Source organism: Equus asinus, chromosome 17, assembly GCF_041296235.1.
Source record: "Equus asinus isolate D_3611 breed Donkey chromosome 17, EquAss-T2T_v2, whole genome shotgun sequence".
Lineage (NCBI taxonomy): Eukaryota > Metazoa > Chordata > Mammalia > Perissodactyla > Equidae > Equus > Equus asinus.
In genome coordinates, this window is record NC_091806.1 from 47,387,265 (window position 1) to 47,407,004 (window position 19,740).

Sequence of the window (19,740 nt, forward strand, 5' to 3'; positions counted from 1 at the left end):
TCACCATCTCACAGGGAAAGGGCCTGCAGGGAACCACGGACCGTGGCCACACGAGGTCCCATGGGTGAGGGTCTTCAGAGCTTCCTGGGACAACCGGCCCCCTGGCCTGGTGTGGCCTGTGCCCTGCTCAGGGCAGTGGCGAGAAGGCACACTTGCCAGAGTGAGGAGCAGGCGGGTGCCGTCCTGATGTTGCATTGGTCACGGGTGGGCTTGCTCCAGGCGCTGTGTGAGTCCAGCCTCGGCGGGCCTAGCCCTGTCCCGTGTGCCACAACTCCATTCCCAGATGCAGGGTGGGCTCCGGGCCGGGGGTCTCCATGGCAGCAATGCTGACCCTCCTCCTGGGTGGCCCCATCATAGCCTCACAGCCAGGGCACGCCATGGGTTTTCCCAGCATGGAGCCCAGACCTCATCTCCTACCCCACAAACCTCTGGAAACGACTAGGGGTCCCACAGAGATCACTGCATGTGCGTGTGTTGGGGGGGACACAATCAGCACGACCTGGGAGAGGAACTGGAGTCCCGAGTCCTTCCTGCTGCAGTTTCTGGCCTTGGGCAGAGGACAGGGACTCTGGCAGCCTCAGTTTCCCCATCTGTAAAGTGGGGCCGTCGCTCCCTGTCTCCAGGAGAGGTCTACTCAAGGCTAACGCTGGTCAGAGCCACCTGTGCCAGGGTCACCACTCATCGCACTGAGTCCCAGCGCGCTGAATGCTCACGAGCTCTCTGTGTTAGTTTCCTGTCGCTGCTGGAACAGCGTAACACAAACCTGGTGACTCAAACAACACAAACGGATTTTCTCACAGTTCTGGAAGTCACAAGTCTCATTGGGCTAAGATCGAGGTATCACAAGGGCTGGTGCCTACAGGGGGCCCCGGGGGACGATCTCTTCCTTGCCTCTTCCAGTTTCTAGAGGCCGCCTGCACTCCCGGGCTCATGGCCCCTTCCTCTGTCGCTCCAACCTCCGCTTCTGACCCTCCTTCGTCCCTCTCATAAGGACCCCTGTGATCACATTGGGCTCGCTTGGATCCTCCAGGATCATCATCTTAAGGTCAGCTGAATTGATGACAAGATCTCATCAACAGCCTTAATTCCCCTTGGCCACGTGACATAGTCATAGGTCCCAGGAATTAGGATGTGGGCATCTCTGGGCAGGCCATCACAAGGTCCACCAAGCCACCCAAGCCACCCCTCCCCCGGAGACAGCCCAGGCTTGCAATGCAGGCTGGGGGTGTTTTCATCCAGCCTCGCCCATCGTGGGGCTGACTCACCCCATCCCAGGCTCTGCGGTGCTGGAGACGCTGAGGAGGGTGGAGGAGCAGGTTGGCATGGGTACCAGGCAAGAAGCAGACAGGTCCTGCGGAAGTGTTTGTGCATTCCTTCCCTGTAAGTCACCTTTTCCCAGCCTCCCAGCGCTCGGAGGAACAAAGCCCCATCAAGAATTAGACCACATGGCGCTCGGAGGAACAAAGCCCCATCAAGAATTAGACCACATGCAATTACCCGCGGAAATGGCAGCCACCCCGACGTGCCGGCAGCTCTGCCATCACGTGCCCTCACTGGGAAGAGAGCTGAGAGGCGACGTCGGCTGCTCAGGGATGTTTTGGTTTCTCTCCCCGGGAGCCACTAGGACCCACGTCTCCCCAGGAAGGTGCGGTGCCTTGAAGCTCCAGCCAGCACAGGCTCCATCGAACCCCCTGGGTGCTCCCCGCTCCCCATCCGGGGGTCCCTTTTCTCTCCGCGAAGTCTGCCCATGAAAGCGCAGAGTAAACAGCTCCCGCACGGACGTGTTTCTCCGTGCTTCAGGGTTCGCAATGAAGGAGAATTCAGAAGGAGACTTCTCTGTAAGGCCCAACCCAAAGGCGACACGTGATGCTGACAAGTTTCCGCTGGGGCGGCGGTAACCTCATCGTACGAGGTTGAGGAGTCCATCACATGCCTGGTGCAGAAACCGAGGAGGTAAAGATGGGACTCAGGCCCCCGGGGCATCATCTCCATGAAGGCCCAGAAGTGCACAACCCTCTACATCCACTCCCACCACACCCGGAAATTGGACCCACCACTGGTGCTACCTCAGTAACCCCGGGCCATGACGTCGCGGGCTCCCACCCCTGAGGGAGAGGCACCTCATTTACGTGGGGGCGAGGCGAAGGGACGTTTGGAGCACGCTAAGTTTCCCAGATCATTCGGTTTTCTACTTGCTCGGTCCTTTTGCTTTAACAAGTGATCCAAACTCAGTCCTCTAAGACAGTGACCCTCTTGGGTCAGGAAGCAGGGGGGACACATGTCCCGCAGAGAAAACCTAGCCTTTCTTGGTCTATCAGTCTGGGATCTTGGTTTTAGTAACAGAAACCCCCTCTAGATGTCTTGAACACGTGGGATTCTGCGCTGGCTACAGGACGAGGATGCTGATGCCTGAACATCACTTGATTTTTATAAAAACAGAATCTGAATGAGCTTAGGTTGAAACGGGCAGGAAGCACATCTGGGGTGTGTCCCCAGGTGCAGCTGCCAGAGGACCCCCTGCCTTCCCACCCGAGAGCCCCAGAGGCTTGGCAAAAAAACGGGGATTTGTGAGCAGAAAGAGGCCACAGCTTTAAAACATGGTATGGAGAGAGCTCCCAGCCTCCACCCGGGTCTCCTGCTGCGGAAGCTCTTTGGAGCTTCTCGCCCATCCTGGGCCCCATCCCGGAACAGAGCTCTGCGAATCTCGGCTCCTGCCCATGTCCCTGCTCATCCACAGACAGCCTTGGCTCCACGGGGCCGACTCCAGGCCCGGGACCCGCGGACACGACGGCACCATCTGCCACACTGGGCTTCCGGCCAGTGTGCCAGCCTCCACCATGACCTTGATTAGTGGAGTCAGGCTGGAGTCTGCACGTGCCCCAGGAGCAAAGCCCTGCTTGCTGGCTGGCAGCCACCCAGGAGTCTGGATAGGAGCCCCGGGCTGCTGATCACGTGACCACCGCCCCCAAGTAGAGAGGAAAGGGCAGCAGGGTTCCCTAAGCTACACCTCCCTGAAGACTTGGACGGGTTGCATTGTTCCAGAGCTCTCCCTGGGCCCTCCTGGGGGGGCCAAAACAGGTGCCTGGCATTTTCTGCTGTCCTGGAGGGACCGGCACGTTGCCCACATCAGCCCCTTTCCTGGCCCTATGCCAGCTCTTGCCTTCTCTCTCCATCCGCCTGAGGCTGGTCCTGCCTGCCAGCTCCTCAGACTAAATCGACCTCTAGAAAAAGGCAGGATTATTTTCTTTTTTAAAACATTAAGGTGCAATTGACACCCCATACACTTAGCCGTTTTCAAGCGAACACTTCAGTGGCGTTTAGGGCATTCACAAAGCCGTGCCACCTCTCCCTGGTTCTGAAACATTCTCATCGCCCCCGAAGGAAGCCTCGCACCTGTTAAGCGGGCACGCTTCAGTGGAGTCATTCTCGAAGACGCAGAGGAAGAATGGGGCCTTCACTGAACACGGTCCATCAGAAATGGTCATATCATGGTTCTGAACTACACAAGCCCCTCGGATCCTAGTAAGATGGAGGTTGATAGCACCTGGCTTGGGTTCAAGTCCCCCTCTGTGCGGTTTCCTCATCTATAAAGTGCAGGACACGGGCTACCCTCCTCGTTGGGCTGGGAAGAGGAGCAGGTGTTGAGAAGAGGGTGCGGAATTCCAGTAATCGAGCACCACAAATCAGCAAGCCTCAGCTTCGGCATCTGTAAACAGGATGGCGGGCACCTGGGGCAGTGTGAGGAGGACCAGAAGCAAGGATACAGGGAAAATCCTCTGCACATAGTAGGTGCGTTGGCCCTGGTGGTGGGGGAGGGGCTCCGGCAGAGGCTGCTCACGTGTTACAGGGACAAGTCAGGGGTGGGAGGACTTGAGAGACGGGGGCATGTCAACCCTCGTGATGTGCAGATGTGGAAACTGAGGGTGAGAGTGGGGCGGATGGAAGGAGCCGGCAGCCCCTGCGGGCCCACTGTGTGCAGTGGTCATGGTATATCGCCCTGGGCCCCTCCCACGAACCTGAGGCAGGGGCCCGGCTTGTGCTATGCGATTCAGCTGGGCCGGCTGGACTCCGTGTCCAGGAGCTCCTTCAGGACACACAGTCTTCACTGACTGTTATCTTCCTGAGCCACGTGTGCTGGCACTGCAGTCAGCTTGCTGAGGGTTGGGGAGGGGACCCATGGAGGACCCATGGAGGATGGCCTAGGACAGGGGCTAGGGCAGGGTGAGCACAGACAGGAGGGGGTGGCCCCAGGAAGTAGACCCAGCGTGAGCAAAGGCATAACGGTGTTACCATAGTGACGGGGGAGCAGAGGGACCTGGAACTGGGAGGGTGGAGCGGAGGCTCTCGTACAACCCCCAAAGGTACCGATTGCACTGCGTCCAATGCAGGTTGTAAACGCGAGGAAAACTCACATTTCAGAAATACCACTCGAGTGGGTGGACTGGGAGGGCTAAAGCTCCTGGGAGCTGGGAGATGAGTCAGAGGGCTGAAGCCCCGTCCAGGTGAGAGATGGGGTGGAATCTGGCTGCAGCGATCAGAGAGAAGCCATGACCAGGAGAAAGGGCAAGGAGAAGTGATGAACTTGGGGTTGACTGGCTACCATGGAGAGGCCAGTGACTGGCATCTGCTACCTGGCCACGTCTGCTTTGGAAATGCCTATGTTCCACATGAGGAGGCCAGAGTCCTGGCCTGCCTGCCCTTCCTTCTGTCTGTCTACTCACCCACTCACCCACCCAGTCACTCAGGCAACCATCCTTCCACCTCTCCATTCATCCAGCCACCCATCTACTCATCTATTCATTATCCACCATCTACCTATCCACCCATCCATCCGTCTATTCATCCATCTGCCCATCCACTCACCCATCCACCATCCGCCATCCATCCACCCATCCACCCATCCATCCATCTACCCAGCCATTTATCCATCCACCCATCCACTCGTCTATTCACCTGTCTGCCCATCCACTCAACTATTCATCCATCTGCCCATCTACTCATCACCCACCATCCATCCACCCATCCATCCATCATCCACCATCCATCTACCCATCCATTTATCCATCCACCCATCCACTATCCATCCATCCATCCATCCATTGACTTCCAGTCCTCATGGCTACCCCTCCCGCCACATTCTGAGCGTTGAGCCCTTGCCAGGCCCTATGTCAGATGCAGGGGAAAAGGAGACAAGTCAGGGTCATCCCCAGTCCCATCCTGGAGGCGACAGATGCAGGAGACGCAGGGGTGGAAATGGCAAAGGCAGAGCACCCTGTCAGTTGCCCCCTGGCCCAGGTAACATTGAGTCGTGGGGTCTGCTTGCCTCTCCCTCTGGCTCCTCCTACCAAAGGGAACACCAAAGACCCTCCTGCTTTCTGGAGGAAGGCTTGGAGGATCAGGCCTTTGGCCAGAGGTGGGGAATCAGCATGAGCATCTCCTGAGAGCCTACTGGGTGCCAGGCACAGCCCTGGGACACTTCCAGAACTGCCCTCCTCATCTTCTCTTTGGCATGGTGCCCCGCTGGCGGCCTGTGCCTAACTCTGAACCTCAGGGCTTCCGAGGCTCAGTTTACAATGCCTGTTCGTTCACAGGTGACCGTTGGCTGGTGGTTACGGTGCTTTCAGGCAGAAATGATGTAGCCATTTTACAGGCAGACAAACAGAGGCCGGAGCAGGCAGCTAGTCTCAGAATGGGGACTAGGACCCTGGTGCCTAAACTGGCAGGACTGGGCCTCGTCCAGCTTGAAGCTGGCCCCTATGTCTCCAGGTGAGTGCACCTAATTACATATTTGAGGGCTGGCCCTGTGTCAGACCCTGAGCCAGGGCCATGAGGGCTGGAGAAGGCGGTAGCAGGGAGACGCGCATGTCTGCCTGGGGGGTGGTGGGCGGTGGAGAATGCTGGCTCCTACCAACTCACAGGGGCCGGTTGGAGGTGTCTCTTCCAGGCTCTGCATTCAGCGACCTCACGGTGGCAGCTTGAAATCAGCCACGGGGGAGTGGTCACACCATGGACACTGCCAAAGGCTACAAACCAGGGTGGAGATAACACAGTGGCAGAGAGAGGCCAGACACGATTTTGGCAGCACTGATGGGAAAACAACAGGGAGAAACAGGGCAAACCCTCTCCCTTGGCTGCCTGTGGAGAGGCTCTGGCATCTGGGGGGACGGGACACTCATGTGCACCTCTGGCTGGCACCTGCTCCATCCCTGTGGGGAACATGGCAGGCCTGAGGGCTCCAGCCTGGAGGTGTGCCCGGAATCCCAGCCTCCTCCAGGTCCTCCTCCGCTGTTTCTCCACTGTCCCCCTGGCCGCCTGTGCTCCCCCCACCCTCACACCCACTTGCCACCTGGGAATGTACTAAATGAGGTCTGAGGGTGCTCTGAGCCAGGAGCCTGCCTTGTGGGGGGGGCCTCGGCCCCCAGCCCCAATCAGGGGCTTCGGGTCCAGAAAAAAGGTGCCAAGGCCTCGTGTCTGGCCCCACCGAAAAGGCTGAGATGAGAGCGAGTGTCCCGGGCCCCTGAGAGCTGTGGCTTCTCTGCCCTAGACCAGGGTGCTCCTGGGGTGCCTCGCTGGCCAGGCTTAGCAGCTCCAGTAAGGAGCCCTCCCCCAGCCCGGAAGGCCGAGGGTTCCCCAGCCGCGTGCAGAGAAGTTTCCAAGCTGGGTTCCCAGGTCAGATGTGAGAAGACTGCTCCCATCAGAAAACCCCCCGCCCTTTTAGAGGGTCTGAGCATCTCCCCAGCCAGGGGACCTACCCTCGCCTTGGTCTGGGGAGCCCAAGAAGGTCCGAAGTGCCAGAGTCAGGCACTTCACATTACGAAGATGCTGGGGACACTGGCTGGGGCAAGGTCACAGTGCACTCAATGTCAGATCCCTGAGTCCAGCCAGCCCAGCACCCCTGGCCGTCCCAAGGTGCTCAGAACGAGAGCATCCGCAGGACCCATCCTAGGCGCCAGGCGTGTGCTCGGCTCCCTCCAGATCATCTACTTAAGCGGAATCTCGGAGCTCCGTGACGGCGGCAGAACCACAGCTGCTGGTTTGCTGATTTTCAGACGACACCAGGTGGAGCCGAGAGTGAATGATCTTGTTTGGCTGGCGAGTGGTGAGGTTGGGAGGGGACACAGGTCCCCCGTCTGGCTCGAGAGTCTGGGCCCTTTGACTGTGCACCTGTCCACACAGCGTCCTGCCCTTTCACAGCTCAGCTCGGCCCCGGTGTTTCTGGGACCCGTTCCTCTCCCCGCTCCATCACCTGGTCATCTGTGTGTGCTCACACTCCAAACGAGAAAACACCATCCCTCGGTTTTCAACTGGGATCCTCCCACTTGTGCTGCAGAGATGCACAAAACCCGTGTCTGTCCGCTTTTGACTCCTTAGCGGGGAGTGGGGCCAGGAACGTGCCGTCGACTTGGGCTCCGACTTGAGAGTAGCGTGTGCAGAGACCTGCCCATTCAAGGCTGTCTGGCTTGCTCCCAAGGATATCCTGAAACCACTCTCTCTAACTCTTCCACCATTGAAAGGAACAGCCCTCGGAACATAACATGTGATTGTCAAAATAATAACTTACAGAGACAGGTTGGAAGTCGAGGGAACTCCTCGGAATACAGAACAAAAACGCAAAGAAACCAAAAAAAAAAAAAAAAAATTGAGAAAGGATAAGGGGCAAGTAGGAAAAACTCAAATGGTCCAATAGGAAATCCGGACGGACGGAACTGAGACAGAGGAAGTGAGAGGATGTTCGAGGGAATAATAGAAACATCTTCTTCACGGCGCATCCAGGAGAGTGAACACACGGAATAAGGAAGAGGCTTACACCCAGATTCATCATCAGGACCTTTCGGAATATCATGGAAAAGCAGATCCAGTGAAGTTCTTACAAAGTTCCAGAGAGGAAAACGAAGGATCACGCACATGGGCACAAGAGCCAGCCCCACGACTTCTCACCAGCAACAAGGAGAGGCAAGATTGCAATGAAGCAATGCCTTTATCGTTCAGGAGGCAAACGATTCTGAACCGAGAATTCCACAGCACCAGGCCCATTTGAAAGCTAACACTCCAGCTGTCTTTTGTCGAGGTGATTACCGGAGCGTGTGTCCCAGCAGAACAAGGATAAAGAAACACCTCGCTGACCCAGGAGCTCAGTGAAGGGAAATCTCAGAATGACGGCCGTACGCTGGGAGCTCCAGATGGAGCAGAGGCCAGAGCACTCCAGCCAGAATGGAATGGATTCCAGCGACACTAAGAAACAGGATGACACTTTTGTGGCGTGCTGAAGAAGACGTAATTCTTCTCCCGCAAGAAGAAAAGAAAGGCAATCAGAAACTCCAGGAAAAAGAAAAGCTTCACGAGAAAATCCTGATCCCTAATGTTAAGCTAAAATGTGGCATTACTTTGAAAAACTGGCGGAGTGGAAGAAAAAAGAAGCCACTGGGTTATGACATTAGAAAGACCGTCCTTCTTATAGGTCTGCAAAGAGGAACTGGAAGCCTAGCGCCATTCTTGGTGCTGGTGTAAACATTTTTTATTATCATACTAATGTAACGCTTTCTGTCAGTTTTTAATTTTTGAATCCAACTTGTAGACAGAATCTAGAAAACTTAAATATGGATATAAACACAGCAAAGGGTTGAGAGATACTGTCTAAAACTTATTAAATAAGAGAGAAGTTTGAGAACGTTATTTCAAGGTAATCAGCAGATCAGCAATAACTATTCAAAACTGGGGAGGGGACGAGGAGTGGGAGAATTGGAAAACCTCACCTTTTACAGCAGAGAATCAATAATGCTTTACACTGTTAAATTAAGAAATAAGGGGATAATCAGAGAGGGAGGGAGGCAACCATCAGAAGAATGAGGCAAAAATGCTTCAAAGTGGTCCCTCTGCCAAGCAGGGTTGTGTGGACGAGGCGGGGAGAGGTGGAAAGACGACGATTCCTTTCCAGTCCCAGCCTCGTCTCGTGGTTTGGTTAAATGAATGAATGATTTATTTTATTATGTGCATGTAGCACTTGGATCCAAATTTGGGAAGGGAGGGAAAATGCCGGCCTGAGAATGGATGAGGGGTGGGTCCCCTGGGGCGGTTGGACAGTGGAGGGACAGCGCTGAGGGGCTGACGTGGGGAAGCAGCAGGAGGATGGGGAGGAGGGCGGGACTCCCCAGACCCTCGTGATGGATTAAATGAATGATGGGGGTGCAGAGGAGGAGAGGGAGGAAGGGAGGGCAGGAGGGTACCAGGCCTTCCCCTTGGCACTGGGTGTGCTGGTCATCACGACGTAGACCGTGGAGAAGGAAATTTTTGGGGGAACCATAACAGCTTCAGATGGGGGCACATTCCCTGGGGCTCTGACTTGCCCAAATGGCGACTAGGCTCCCGGCCGCCATATGCACACCTACGGTCACGCTGGGAGAGCGAGAAGGAAGCGCTGGACAGGCCATCGTGGTGACTTCTGACTTTGCCTGTGCCCAGAGATCCATCTGTCTCTTTACTGGTTTCAAAAAAATGACAAAAGCAATACACATTTGTAAAAATTAAAAATGCAGACGCGTATGGAATAAAAAGCGACGTAGCCTTTTCCCCTAGCCCAAAGGGGCTTCCCGATTAACCACTAGGCCCAGCCATCAATTACAAGAGAGGCAAAAACAGAGTGTTTCCTTACGAATCCAGCCAGCGAACATACTCAGAGATTGATCTCTCTTTTTCAAGTCTAAGGGATAACAAGAAATATAAAAATGTAAAATAATGGCAGAGGAAGAATGGGGGAAAGCGATGTTTCTTGCCATTCAGTTCTTCCTACCTACACACTGAGGCAGTCTTCTAGAACACAGAGTTGGGGTTTCAAAGGAAAGCCAGCTACCCACACACGCGCTCCCAGTTCAGCATCCTCTGCATTTATATAGCACACGCCTCTAAGGAGCTGCGAGCACTAAACACACACTTCCTCATTCATTCTTACATGAACACCACTGGGGATGTGGTGTGAGTCGGAAGAATGATCTCTACTTTGCAAACAGGATTGGGAGTCGGGGACTGAGGCACAGAGAGGGGCAGCAAGTGGCCCAAGGTCACACAGGAACTTAGTTGGAAAGTTAGAAAACTTTGGACACTATATTTTCAAGGGTGTTAAAAGGCCTCAGATAATATGCCCATATGCTTCTGTATTCAGACAACGATGATACAGGGAGACCTGCTCTTCACGCCATGCCACTTGCCACACATTTTGAATTTTCCATCCATGTGTATATATTTCCAATTACCAACTGAAAAATATATAAAAATTAGGGGCCAGCCTGGTGGCACAGCGGTTAAGTTCGCATGTTCCGCTTCTTGGCGGCCTGGGGTTCACCGGTTCGGATCCCGGGTGCAGACATGGCATGGTTTGGAACACCGTGCTGTGGTAGGCGCCCCACATCTAAAGTAGAGGAAGATGGGCACGGATGTTAGCTCAGGGCCAGTCTTCCTCAGCAAAAAGAGGAGGATTGGCAGTAGTTAGCTCAGGGCCAATCTTCCTCAAAAAGAAAAAAAATATATATATGTATATATAAATTGGACTATGATGTTTGAAAGCCGTGAGAATAAGCAGCTATGGATAGTGGATATTCAGCTGGCGAACAGGTATAGTTTGCCTTCCTTCTAATTCAACCTCTAAGGGAAAATCGGTCTCACTAAGGCAGAGCAATAACGACAGCTCGGCACCTTCATAGCCTCTCCCCCACGTGGTATATACGAACGTACTCCTTCTAGATTAGAAGCTGCCCGTGCAGCTCGGGATGTGTGTTAGAGGTCTGGACTATGAGAGACTTGCTGCCAATGTGGATTAGGTCTGCCCCAATCACTTCTGGGTGCTCCTCCCTGTAAAACCCAAGAGAAGGTGGAGTGCCCCGCTTGCTGTCCCTCACCCGCATGTGCGGTGCCTGGGCGGGTCCTGTGCGGTCCAACTTCACCCTCCACCTTGACTCCATCCACCTCTCTAGCCCCACCTCCTCCGCCAGCCCAAACCGTTACCCCCTGGCCAGGATGACGGCACTGGTCTCATAACTGGTCTCCATTCATCCTTGTCTGTCTTCCTTGAGCAAAGTTAATCAGATCACATCACTCGTCTGCTCAAAGCCCTCCTGTAGCCCCACCGCTAGTACGAAAAAATACAAACCCCTCCCGTGCAGCACCAGGTCTTTCTCTGACATCCTCCTCTCTGCTGTCTTCTGGTTCACTGCTATTCCAGCATGTCAGGTTCTCTTTTCACCTCAGGGCCTTTGCACCTGCTGGACTTTCCGTAGAGCGTCGATTCCTCCTCAACCTTCAGTTTCAACTCACAAGTCACTTCCTCCGAGAGGCCTTCCCTGGCTCCCTATATAAAGCTGGCCTGCCCCAGCCTGCATGAGACTACTGCCGATCTGCTTCATAGCATTAACCGCAAAAAGGGATTGTCTGGTTTCTTTGGTTTATTTATTTGTTAACTTTGTTGTTATCTTCACTGACTAGACTTTAATCTACGTGAGGTCAGAGACTGTGCTTGTCTTATTTGCTTCCATATCTTTAGCTCCCTGAATAGTCAGGTGTTGATGAATATTGGTAAAATAGATAGATAGATAGATAGATGAGTGTAGTGGATGGTGTATGGATGGATGAGTGGGTAGATGGATGGGAAGTGGGTGGGAGGATGGGTGGGTAAATGGATGGTTGGATGGGTAGACAGATGGATGAGTGGACAGGTAGATGGATGGATGGGGGAGTGGGTAGGTGGATGGAAGAATGAGTGGGTGAATTGATGGACATGGATAGATCGATATGGATGGATGGGTGGATAGGTGGGTGGGTACATGGATGGATGAGTAGGTGGATGGCTAGGTAGATGGCTGGCTGGATGAATGAGTGGGTAGATGGCTAGCTGGCTGGCTGGCTGAGTGGATAGGTATTTGGATGGCCGGATAGATAGGTGGATGGATGTACGGATGTCTGGATGGATAGGTGGGTGGATGGATGGATGGATAGGTGGATGGATGGATGGATGGATAGGTGGATGGACGGATGGATGGATAGGTGGGTGGACGGATGGATGGATAGGTGGATGGATGGATGGATGGATAGGTGGATGGACGGATGGATGGATAGGTGGGTGGATGGATGGATGGATAGGTGGGTGGATGGATGGATGGATGGATAGGTGGGTGGATGGATGGATGGATAGGTGGGTGGATGGATAGATGGATAGGTGGATGGACGGATGGATGGATAGGTGGATGGACGGATGGATGGATAGGTGGGTGGATGGATGGATGGATAGGTGGGTGGATGGATGGATGGATAGGTGGGTGGATGGATGGATGGATAGGTGGGTGGATGGATGGATGGATAGGTGGGTGGATGGATGGATGGATAGGTGGATGGACGGATGGATGGATAGGTGGGTGGACGGATGGATGGATAGGTGGGTGGATGGATGGATGGATAGGTGGATGGATGGATGGATGGATGGATAGGTGGGTGGATGGATGGATGGATAGGTGGGTGGATGGATGGATGGATGGATAGGTGGGTGGATGGATAGATGGATAGGTGGGTGGGTGGATGGATGGATGGATGGATGGATAGGTGGGTGGATGGATGCACGGATGGAGTCTCTTCAGCCTAGGGTGGGACCTTGAGGCCTCCCCTGCCTCTCCCAGGTCGACTCCTCCTGGATGTCCCATGCTAAGGTGGCTGGAGATCTGATTTAAGGGGAGTGAAGACTTGAGATCCTGTCCCATGGGTTGAGAAGTGTTTTTAAACAGGACATGGAAATACCTGTAAGGTCCTGTGTGGAAACGGCCCCAGGTTCTCTGCCTTCTGACCTTGATCATATGCCCACACTTCTAGACCCTTCTATCATGTGCATGCTGGGCAAGTGGAGGGGAATTCTGAGGAGGGAATTGGCTGGAGCCACTGGAGGCGTTCGACCATGAACGGGTGTGCTTTTACCATCCTGCTCTTCAGCTCTGAGTCTCTGAGCCAAGTTTGTGACATAAGAGGGGGTGGGGAGGGGAGAAACCTCCCGACCGATTCAGAAACTGTCTCCGCGGAGTCTCGCTTCCTACTGCACTTTCCTCAATGACAGGTGCAGTGGGGCGGCCTCAGCCATGAGCTGCCTGCCTGGACCGTAACCCCACCACCAACAGCGGCTAATCGGCCCGGGCGGTGGGAGCTGGCACGGCAACCAGATCTCCACGTCTCGTCAGGCCGTTTGGGACGTGACCTCGGAAGTGGCGAACTGCGGCTGTTCACCCCGCACTGCAGCTCGCACGCCCCTCGGCCGCGCTCCGCCCGCTCCATCAGAGGAGCCGGCGGGCAGCCTCTCACTCCGGTACCCGCTCGGGACCCACGCTCGCCAGTTGCCTGGGTTACGATGCCAGCTGGGCTCTGCAAGCTACTCGCTGCCCGCCCTCCATTGCCCCTGCCAAGTTCCCCATCTGGATAAGGTCAGTTCCGGGACAGGGCAGGCCCCCCACAGGCTAACGCCGCCCCCTTTATGGGAAAGCTCCAGGGCCCCATGCTGACCAAGCCGATATCATTGTTCTCTCCTCCCAACACACTTTACAAGCTGATGATTCTGTCTCGACAGAAAATCTGGGCTCTCGTCCTCACCAATTTCTCTCAATCCCAGGCTGATCTCTTGGCCAGCCCTGGGCGGGAACATCTTCCCCTTGGGAGAAAGGGGGATGAGGACAAGGGCTCTGTATGCCGGCCAGCCGGACCTTACCCTCGGGCTCAGACACTCGTGTGGCCGAGGGCCAGGTCTTTAACGTGGCCCTCCTTTCTCTGCTTCCATGCTCCTGCCAAGGGGAAAATGACATGGATTTACAAGGTCGCTGGCAGGGTCGGCAGTCAGCGGCGCTGACATCAATGCAAGGCGGCTTGTACACGGTGGGAGATTAATAAATACTGCGACCCTTGTTACTCTTACTCCTCTCACTGTGACATCTCGGCACATGAGGCCCATAGCCAGCCTGATCCCTTCACTGTGGGAAAGTCAGGGCTCGTTTCTAAACTGCAGTCAAGGCCAGACCTTGTACCATTCGCTCAGAAGCTATCGGTTGACCCGGGTGTGGCCAGATGTCCCTTTCCTCTGAGGTCTCAGGTCCTGGAACCGAGCGGGTGGTCAGTATACACATAAGACAAAAACCTTCGTCTGGGCACCAAGACACAGGGATGCAGACTGCTTGACTCCCTCCAGTGGCGGGGAGCTCATCACAGCTCTGTTCTATCACTGAACAGCTACGATGGTCCCACACGTCTTCTGTTAGACAAGCTGTCGGCAGTGTGCGTCCCTGGTGTGTTCTGGTCCTGCTGTCAGCCACGTGACATGTGACCCAGCCGGCCTGGCCCTAAAATCTTCTCTGTTCCCAGCTCAGTCAAGTCAGGCCCTTCAACGGCTCCTCTGTGGGGAAGCAGCCCCGAATGTGGAGCCGCCTGTTTCAGATGCTGAGCATGCAGGCACGCCCACTCTCACGCACACGCACATGCGAAGGGCGGCCTGACGGCTGCCCTCTGCTGACAACGGGTCTTGTGGGGAGATGGTTCCGCCAAAGCCACAGCCTGCGGGCGAACTGCTGCCCGGCCCCTTCCAGCTCTCAGAGGCCCCCTTTTCACCCGAAGCCCCACCCCCAGCCTGGACAGCCCTGGCAGTAACCATGGCAACAGCTCTCAGGCGGTCTCTGAGCCTCAGGCACCCTCCTTCCTAGAACAGAAGCCAAGTGTGACAGGCGCGGTGACCGTGACCATGTGCCCAGGGTCCACTTTGACAGGCAGCCTCCTGCAGCGGCAGAAATGATGCCTCTGACCCAAATAAAAACTCATCTGGAGAAGCCAGGGTCAGGCATGGCTCCCTGGAAGCCACCAGCCTCTGAGTGCCTCTTCTGGGCTGTGCTGACGGCCAGGCCACGGCTCACAACCTGGCCTTTCAAGGTCAAAGTGTGGGCAATCTCAGCAAGACCTGGAAAGGCTGCAAAGCGCCCTGAAGGTGGGGACACAGCTCCTCTGCCGGGAGCAGGATTCCTCTTACAGTACGTTCTGATTGCGAGAGAAAAGTGATCGGGACAGCCCAGCAACAAAGCCAGGCTGAACCAGCAACTCCACTCCTAGGCATAGACCCGAAAGGACTGGAAACAGGTGCTCACAAACTACTTGTACATGAAAGTCCGCAGCAGCGCTATTCACGGTAGCCTAAAGGTGGAAGCAATCCAAGCGTCCGTGGACAGATAAACAGATATACAAAATGTGGTATCACCACACAGCGGAATATTACTCAGCCTTAAAAAAGGAAGGAAGTTCAGACACATGCTACAACCTGGATGAACCTTGAGGACATGACACTAAGTGAAAGGAGCCAGTCACAAAAGGACAAATATTGTCTGATTCCACTTAAATGAGGTCCCTAGAGTGGTCAAATTCATAGATACAGAAGGCAGAAGGTGGTTCCAGGGGCTGGGGGAGGGGTAATGGGGAATTGGTGTTTAATTGGGACAGAATTTCACTTTGGGAAGATGAAAAGAGTTGTGGAGATGGATGGTGGTGATGGTTGCACAAGAACATGAATGCAGTTAATGCCACCGAGCTGTACACTAAAAATGGTTAAGATGGTAAATTTTACTTTATGTATATTTTACCACAATAAAAAAAAATTAGAGTGGGGCCAGCCCAGTGGCGTAGTGGTTAAGTTCGTGCACTCCACTCCGGCAGCCCGGGGTTCACAGGTTTGGATCGGGGGCACAGACCTAACACCACTCATCAAGTCACGCTGTGGTGACATCCCACATAAAATAGAGGAAGATTGGCACAGATGTTAGCTCAGGGCCAATCTTCCTCACAAAAAATAAATAAAAGAAGAGAACAGGTCTGAGTTGCTCATCACACATCCCACCGGGGGCCCTGGATGGCAGGACTGAGGAACCGAGGGCAGGGTGTCCAGGTCCTTCCCCAGCCTGGACCTTCTCTGGAGGAAATGGCTGGATTCTCAGAAGACGCCCCATGGATGGCCATCCAGCAGGGCGGGGAACGGGGCCCTCCCGTCCATCGGGTCTTGCAGCCCGCGTGTCCTTCCCGTCTCTGCATCACGGGCTGACTCTCATTGAGCTCACCGTCCACTAAGAACCTCTATCTGGGTGGAGGGACAGGTTCTCAATGTAGAGAGGCCTTTCTCCACACCCTTCCAGCTCCCAGTGTAGGGACTTGTGCTGGTGACAGAGCAAAGGGACAGAGAAACCTCACGCTTGGGGACAATAAGAGCCGCAGAAGCTCCAGTGGCAACAGGGACACTGGTCAGAAATGCTGCTCATTCCCCAGCTGTTTGTGGAGCCGATGCTCTGAAACAGGGTGCTGCCCCTCGCCCCGCGGCAGCCCGGCCTGCCTCCACCTCCCCCCGAGTTAACAGGAAGGGGTCCAGGAGCCCCGAGGATGTCTCCATGGGGTGTGCTGCACGAGTCTGTGGGAAAATTCCAACCCACGCCCCGTGCCGCATCTTGAAGGTACAGGATTTTCTGCAGGAACCAATCTCCCTTTTAAAGAAGCCAGAAAGCAAACTCGCCATTCTTAAAGGTGCTCTCTGCTTGATCGGTGTCATGCCCGGCAAGGGGGATGAGCCTTCCACGTGCAAAAACTTCGACTCAGTGGCAGAAACAAACATGGAAAATGCAGATGAGACGGAAACACGGAGCATCCTGAATACTCCCCTAGGGGGATGCTGCCTCGAGGCTCCTGTGGCCAGGGGTTGTCATCTTTAACATTTGTAATGCTTTCCCCCAAAACAATGCTGGGTTCTCCTCCTCCTGGAAAGACAGCCCTCTCCCTGGGGCCACCCCACAGGTGTGCTCCAGCCACACCCCAAACCACGGGTGGCACGGAGACCACCTCTCAGGCAGGTTCTCTGGAAGACGGTGGCTTCCGTAATCGTAGACCATGTCCAGGGGGTCGTGGTGGACACACAGGGAGAAGCAAGTCAAGGGGTGCTCCATGCAAGAATGGTCCAGTGCTTTCGTGCCACATACGAGCATCTCTGGCCAGGGGGGGCCCTGAAAAGAACACATCTTACCTGGAGGCATCGAAGCTGTCATACGAGCCGACCGTGTAATGCCTGAAGAGCTTCTTGCTGCGGTCTGCACGAGTTTCTGCACAGAGGGAAGAGAGACATCGTTTAGAAAAGTCACGGTCCCTGACTGCTGAAACCACGCGAGGCTGGCGGGGCTTCTTACTTATCTGACCTACGACACGTGAGACCCGCTCTCCTGGGGAAAGATCTGGGAGGAAGACGAGGCCTCGTTCGGGGGTCTAACTTCGCAAAATCTGGGGAATGCATATGAGCCCCAGGGTGACTACTGAAGAGTCAAGGAGCTCCCTTCCAGAGTCCTGGGGTCCTTGGCTTGTGGAGGACGCAGGAGGAAGCACTCTGCAAAGAAAACAGGGGCATGCAAGCTCAAGCTGGGACAGCAGCAGCCCACGGGCACACGGAATCCGCTAGAACGGTATTCTCAAGTGATGCTGCTGAGCTTTCCAGCAAATCTGAGAACCTGTGAGGGATTGCCTTTGAGAAAAAACAATGTTTATTGTTATTTTTCTGATTACAGTTGCTTTCTCCTACAAAAAAAAAAAAAAAAAACGAACAAACATGATTAACATTCCTAATTAAGTTCTCTGCTCGCTTCCCTTACTCAGCAGATTTAGACGTAAATTTCATGGGAAATGATGTGAACGATGTAATTAGATTTAATAGACAGCTCGGGGCTGGAGGGAAAAAACAGACAACAACACACACACGAGAAATACGGCGGCTCATGATTCACGCAGGTTTAGATATTTTCCTCCTAAATAAAGACAGTCTTATTATTATATATATATATATGTTATTAATAAATATTAAAAAAATAGTCTCCCAGACAATCTCCTTCCTAAACTTTGGAAAAAAATACAGAGACATTATGCAAACGGACTTCAGGAAAAAAAGCTCAAAATCTCATTTAAACTCCTCTCTGTGGTCAGTCTCCTTGATCCTACAGTTCAAGGTGAAAGGATTTTATTCATACCCTCAAACACAAATTCTCAGTTCAAATGGGAACAAATGTCAGGGTCCTGAGAAGGTCAGAGCGATACCCCTCGGCTCCTTTTGTGCCTAGAGGCAGCCCTTTCAGCAAAATAAGCATGCTCCCTTTCTATATGGTGCGGAGTTGCCTTTTGGCGGGGTGAGAGGAGCAGATGTCCAGTCCAGGACTACATTTCCCAGCTCTCCTTGCAGCCAGGTGTGGCCATGTGACCAGTTCCCACCAATGGAATGTGAGCACATTCCATTGCAAGGGTTCGGTGGGGGGCCCTACCAAGCTTGACTTCTATGGAAGCCAGTGTGCTCTCCTTACTCTCTGCCTGCCTCTCCCAGCTCAAAGGTGTGGGGACCAACCCCCACGCCCCGAGGCCCTACAGGATGGTAGAATGCATCTAGCAGATGCCTGGGTCTCTGTGCATTGAACTGTTAAAGTGAGCAACAAACTTCTATGGCTTCAAGCTACACTCCAGGCATTTCTTTGTTACAGCGGCTAATGCTGCCTTAACTGATGTGTGGGCTGGGGTCTTCTGTGACTTGGCTCCCATTGGCCTCTCCACCCCTTTCCCATCACTCTCCTGGAGGCCCTGAGAATAGAAAACTTACAGTTCCCTGAACAGCGACATCTTCACCACCACCACCATCATCATCATCACAGACACTAATTGAGCGCTTACTGCATACCAGGCCCTGTCGTTAGTGCAGCTCCTGTATTCACTCATGTAACTGTCATCACCCTCCAGTGAGAGGGTGCACATGCCATTCAGCAGGCTCGACCAGAGCGAGTCCAGCCAGGGGCGGCCCCTCGCTTTCTGCTCCATTTTATGCCACCCTTCAAACCCCTGCTCGGGACCCTGAGAGTCCTCCCCGTGGAGGTAGCCACCCCGCCTCTGCTCGGCGTATCTCTGCTACCTCATCACCATCTTCGTCTTCACTAATGTTGATGGAGTCCTTGATCTGTGGCCATCTGGACTCATCCACTCGCTGGTCACAGCAGCCCAGCGAGGGAGGTGGGACGACTGGACCCCTTTCATGGCTGGTGATGACAAAGACTGCCCAGGCAGTCACACCCCTACTAAAAGGCAGGGTCAGGATGAGACTCCCGGCAGGCAGACGGGCTCCAGTGCCCAGGCTCGGAACCACCAGACCACACTATCTGACCCCTGGAGAGGATGCAAGTCCCTGGGCATTCTATGGTGCTCATGGGTGGGGGTTTGGACTTACTTCTCTCCATGTCACCCCCAGCATCTCACTCCTGGTAGAGACCCAATGTGAAGGCTTGCTGACCTAATCTGAACATCCCATTGTAAATTGGCCAATAAAACACACTGCATACCTCCAGGGCGGCCTGAGCACACGGGGCCCTGGCCAGGCCGGGCACTGCTCCAGCCGAGCTGCACGCACGTCCCTTGTGCTTGTCACTGGGACCAAATATGCCCAGACATTTTGTGTCCTCCTGCCCCTCCTCCTTGGCATCCTGCATAGTGCCCGGGTTCAATTCTAGTCATCAATCCTCAAGCCCACCTGGGAGCCAGGCGCTGTGCCCCAGACGGAGGGACAGGAGACTCAGCTCTGTTCTCTGGGGCTCAGAATCCTGAGAGTGGGGTGAGGGAGCCCAGGGACACTGACCTTCCGTGGGCTGGGCTGAGGGCCCCAGCAGTCAGATAACTGTGTGGAGGGAGCACGCG

At 54.5% G+C, this 19,740-nt stretch overlaps 1 protein-coding gene across 3 annotated transcripts in view; it reads right to left on the minus strand.

Annotated features, from left to right (window-relative positions):
* The window catches only part of SHANK2 (SH3 and multiple ankyrin repeat domains 2), a 559,575-nt gene that overhangs the window by 188,619 nt on the left and 351,216 nt on the right, over positions 1 to 19,740 (minus strand). For all 3 annotated transcript variants that reach the window (XM_070488373.1, XM_070488372.1, XM_070488374.1), the window contains one exon: positions 17,054 to 17,129. In XM_070488373.1, coding sequence (XP_070344474.1) covers positions 17,054 to 17,129 — 76 coding nt within the window. The remainder of the gene's footprint in view (positions 1 to 17,053; positions 17,130 to 19,740) is intronic.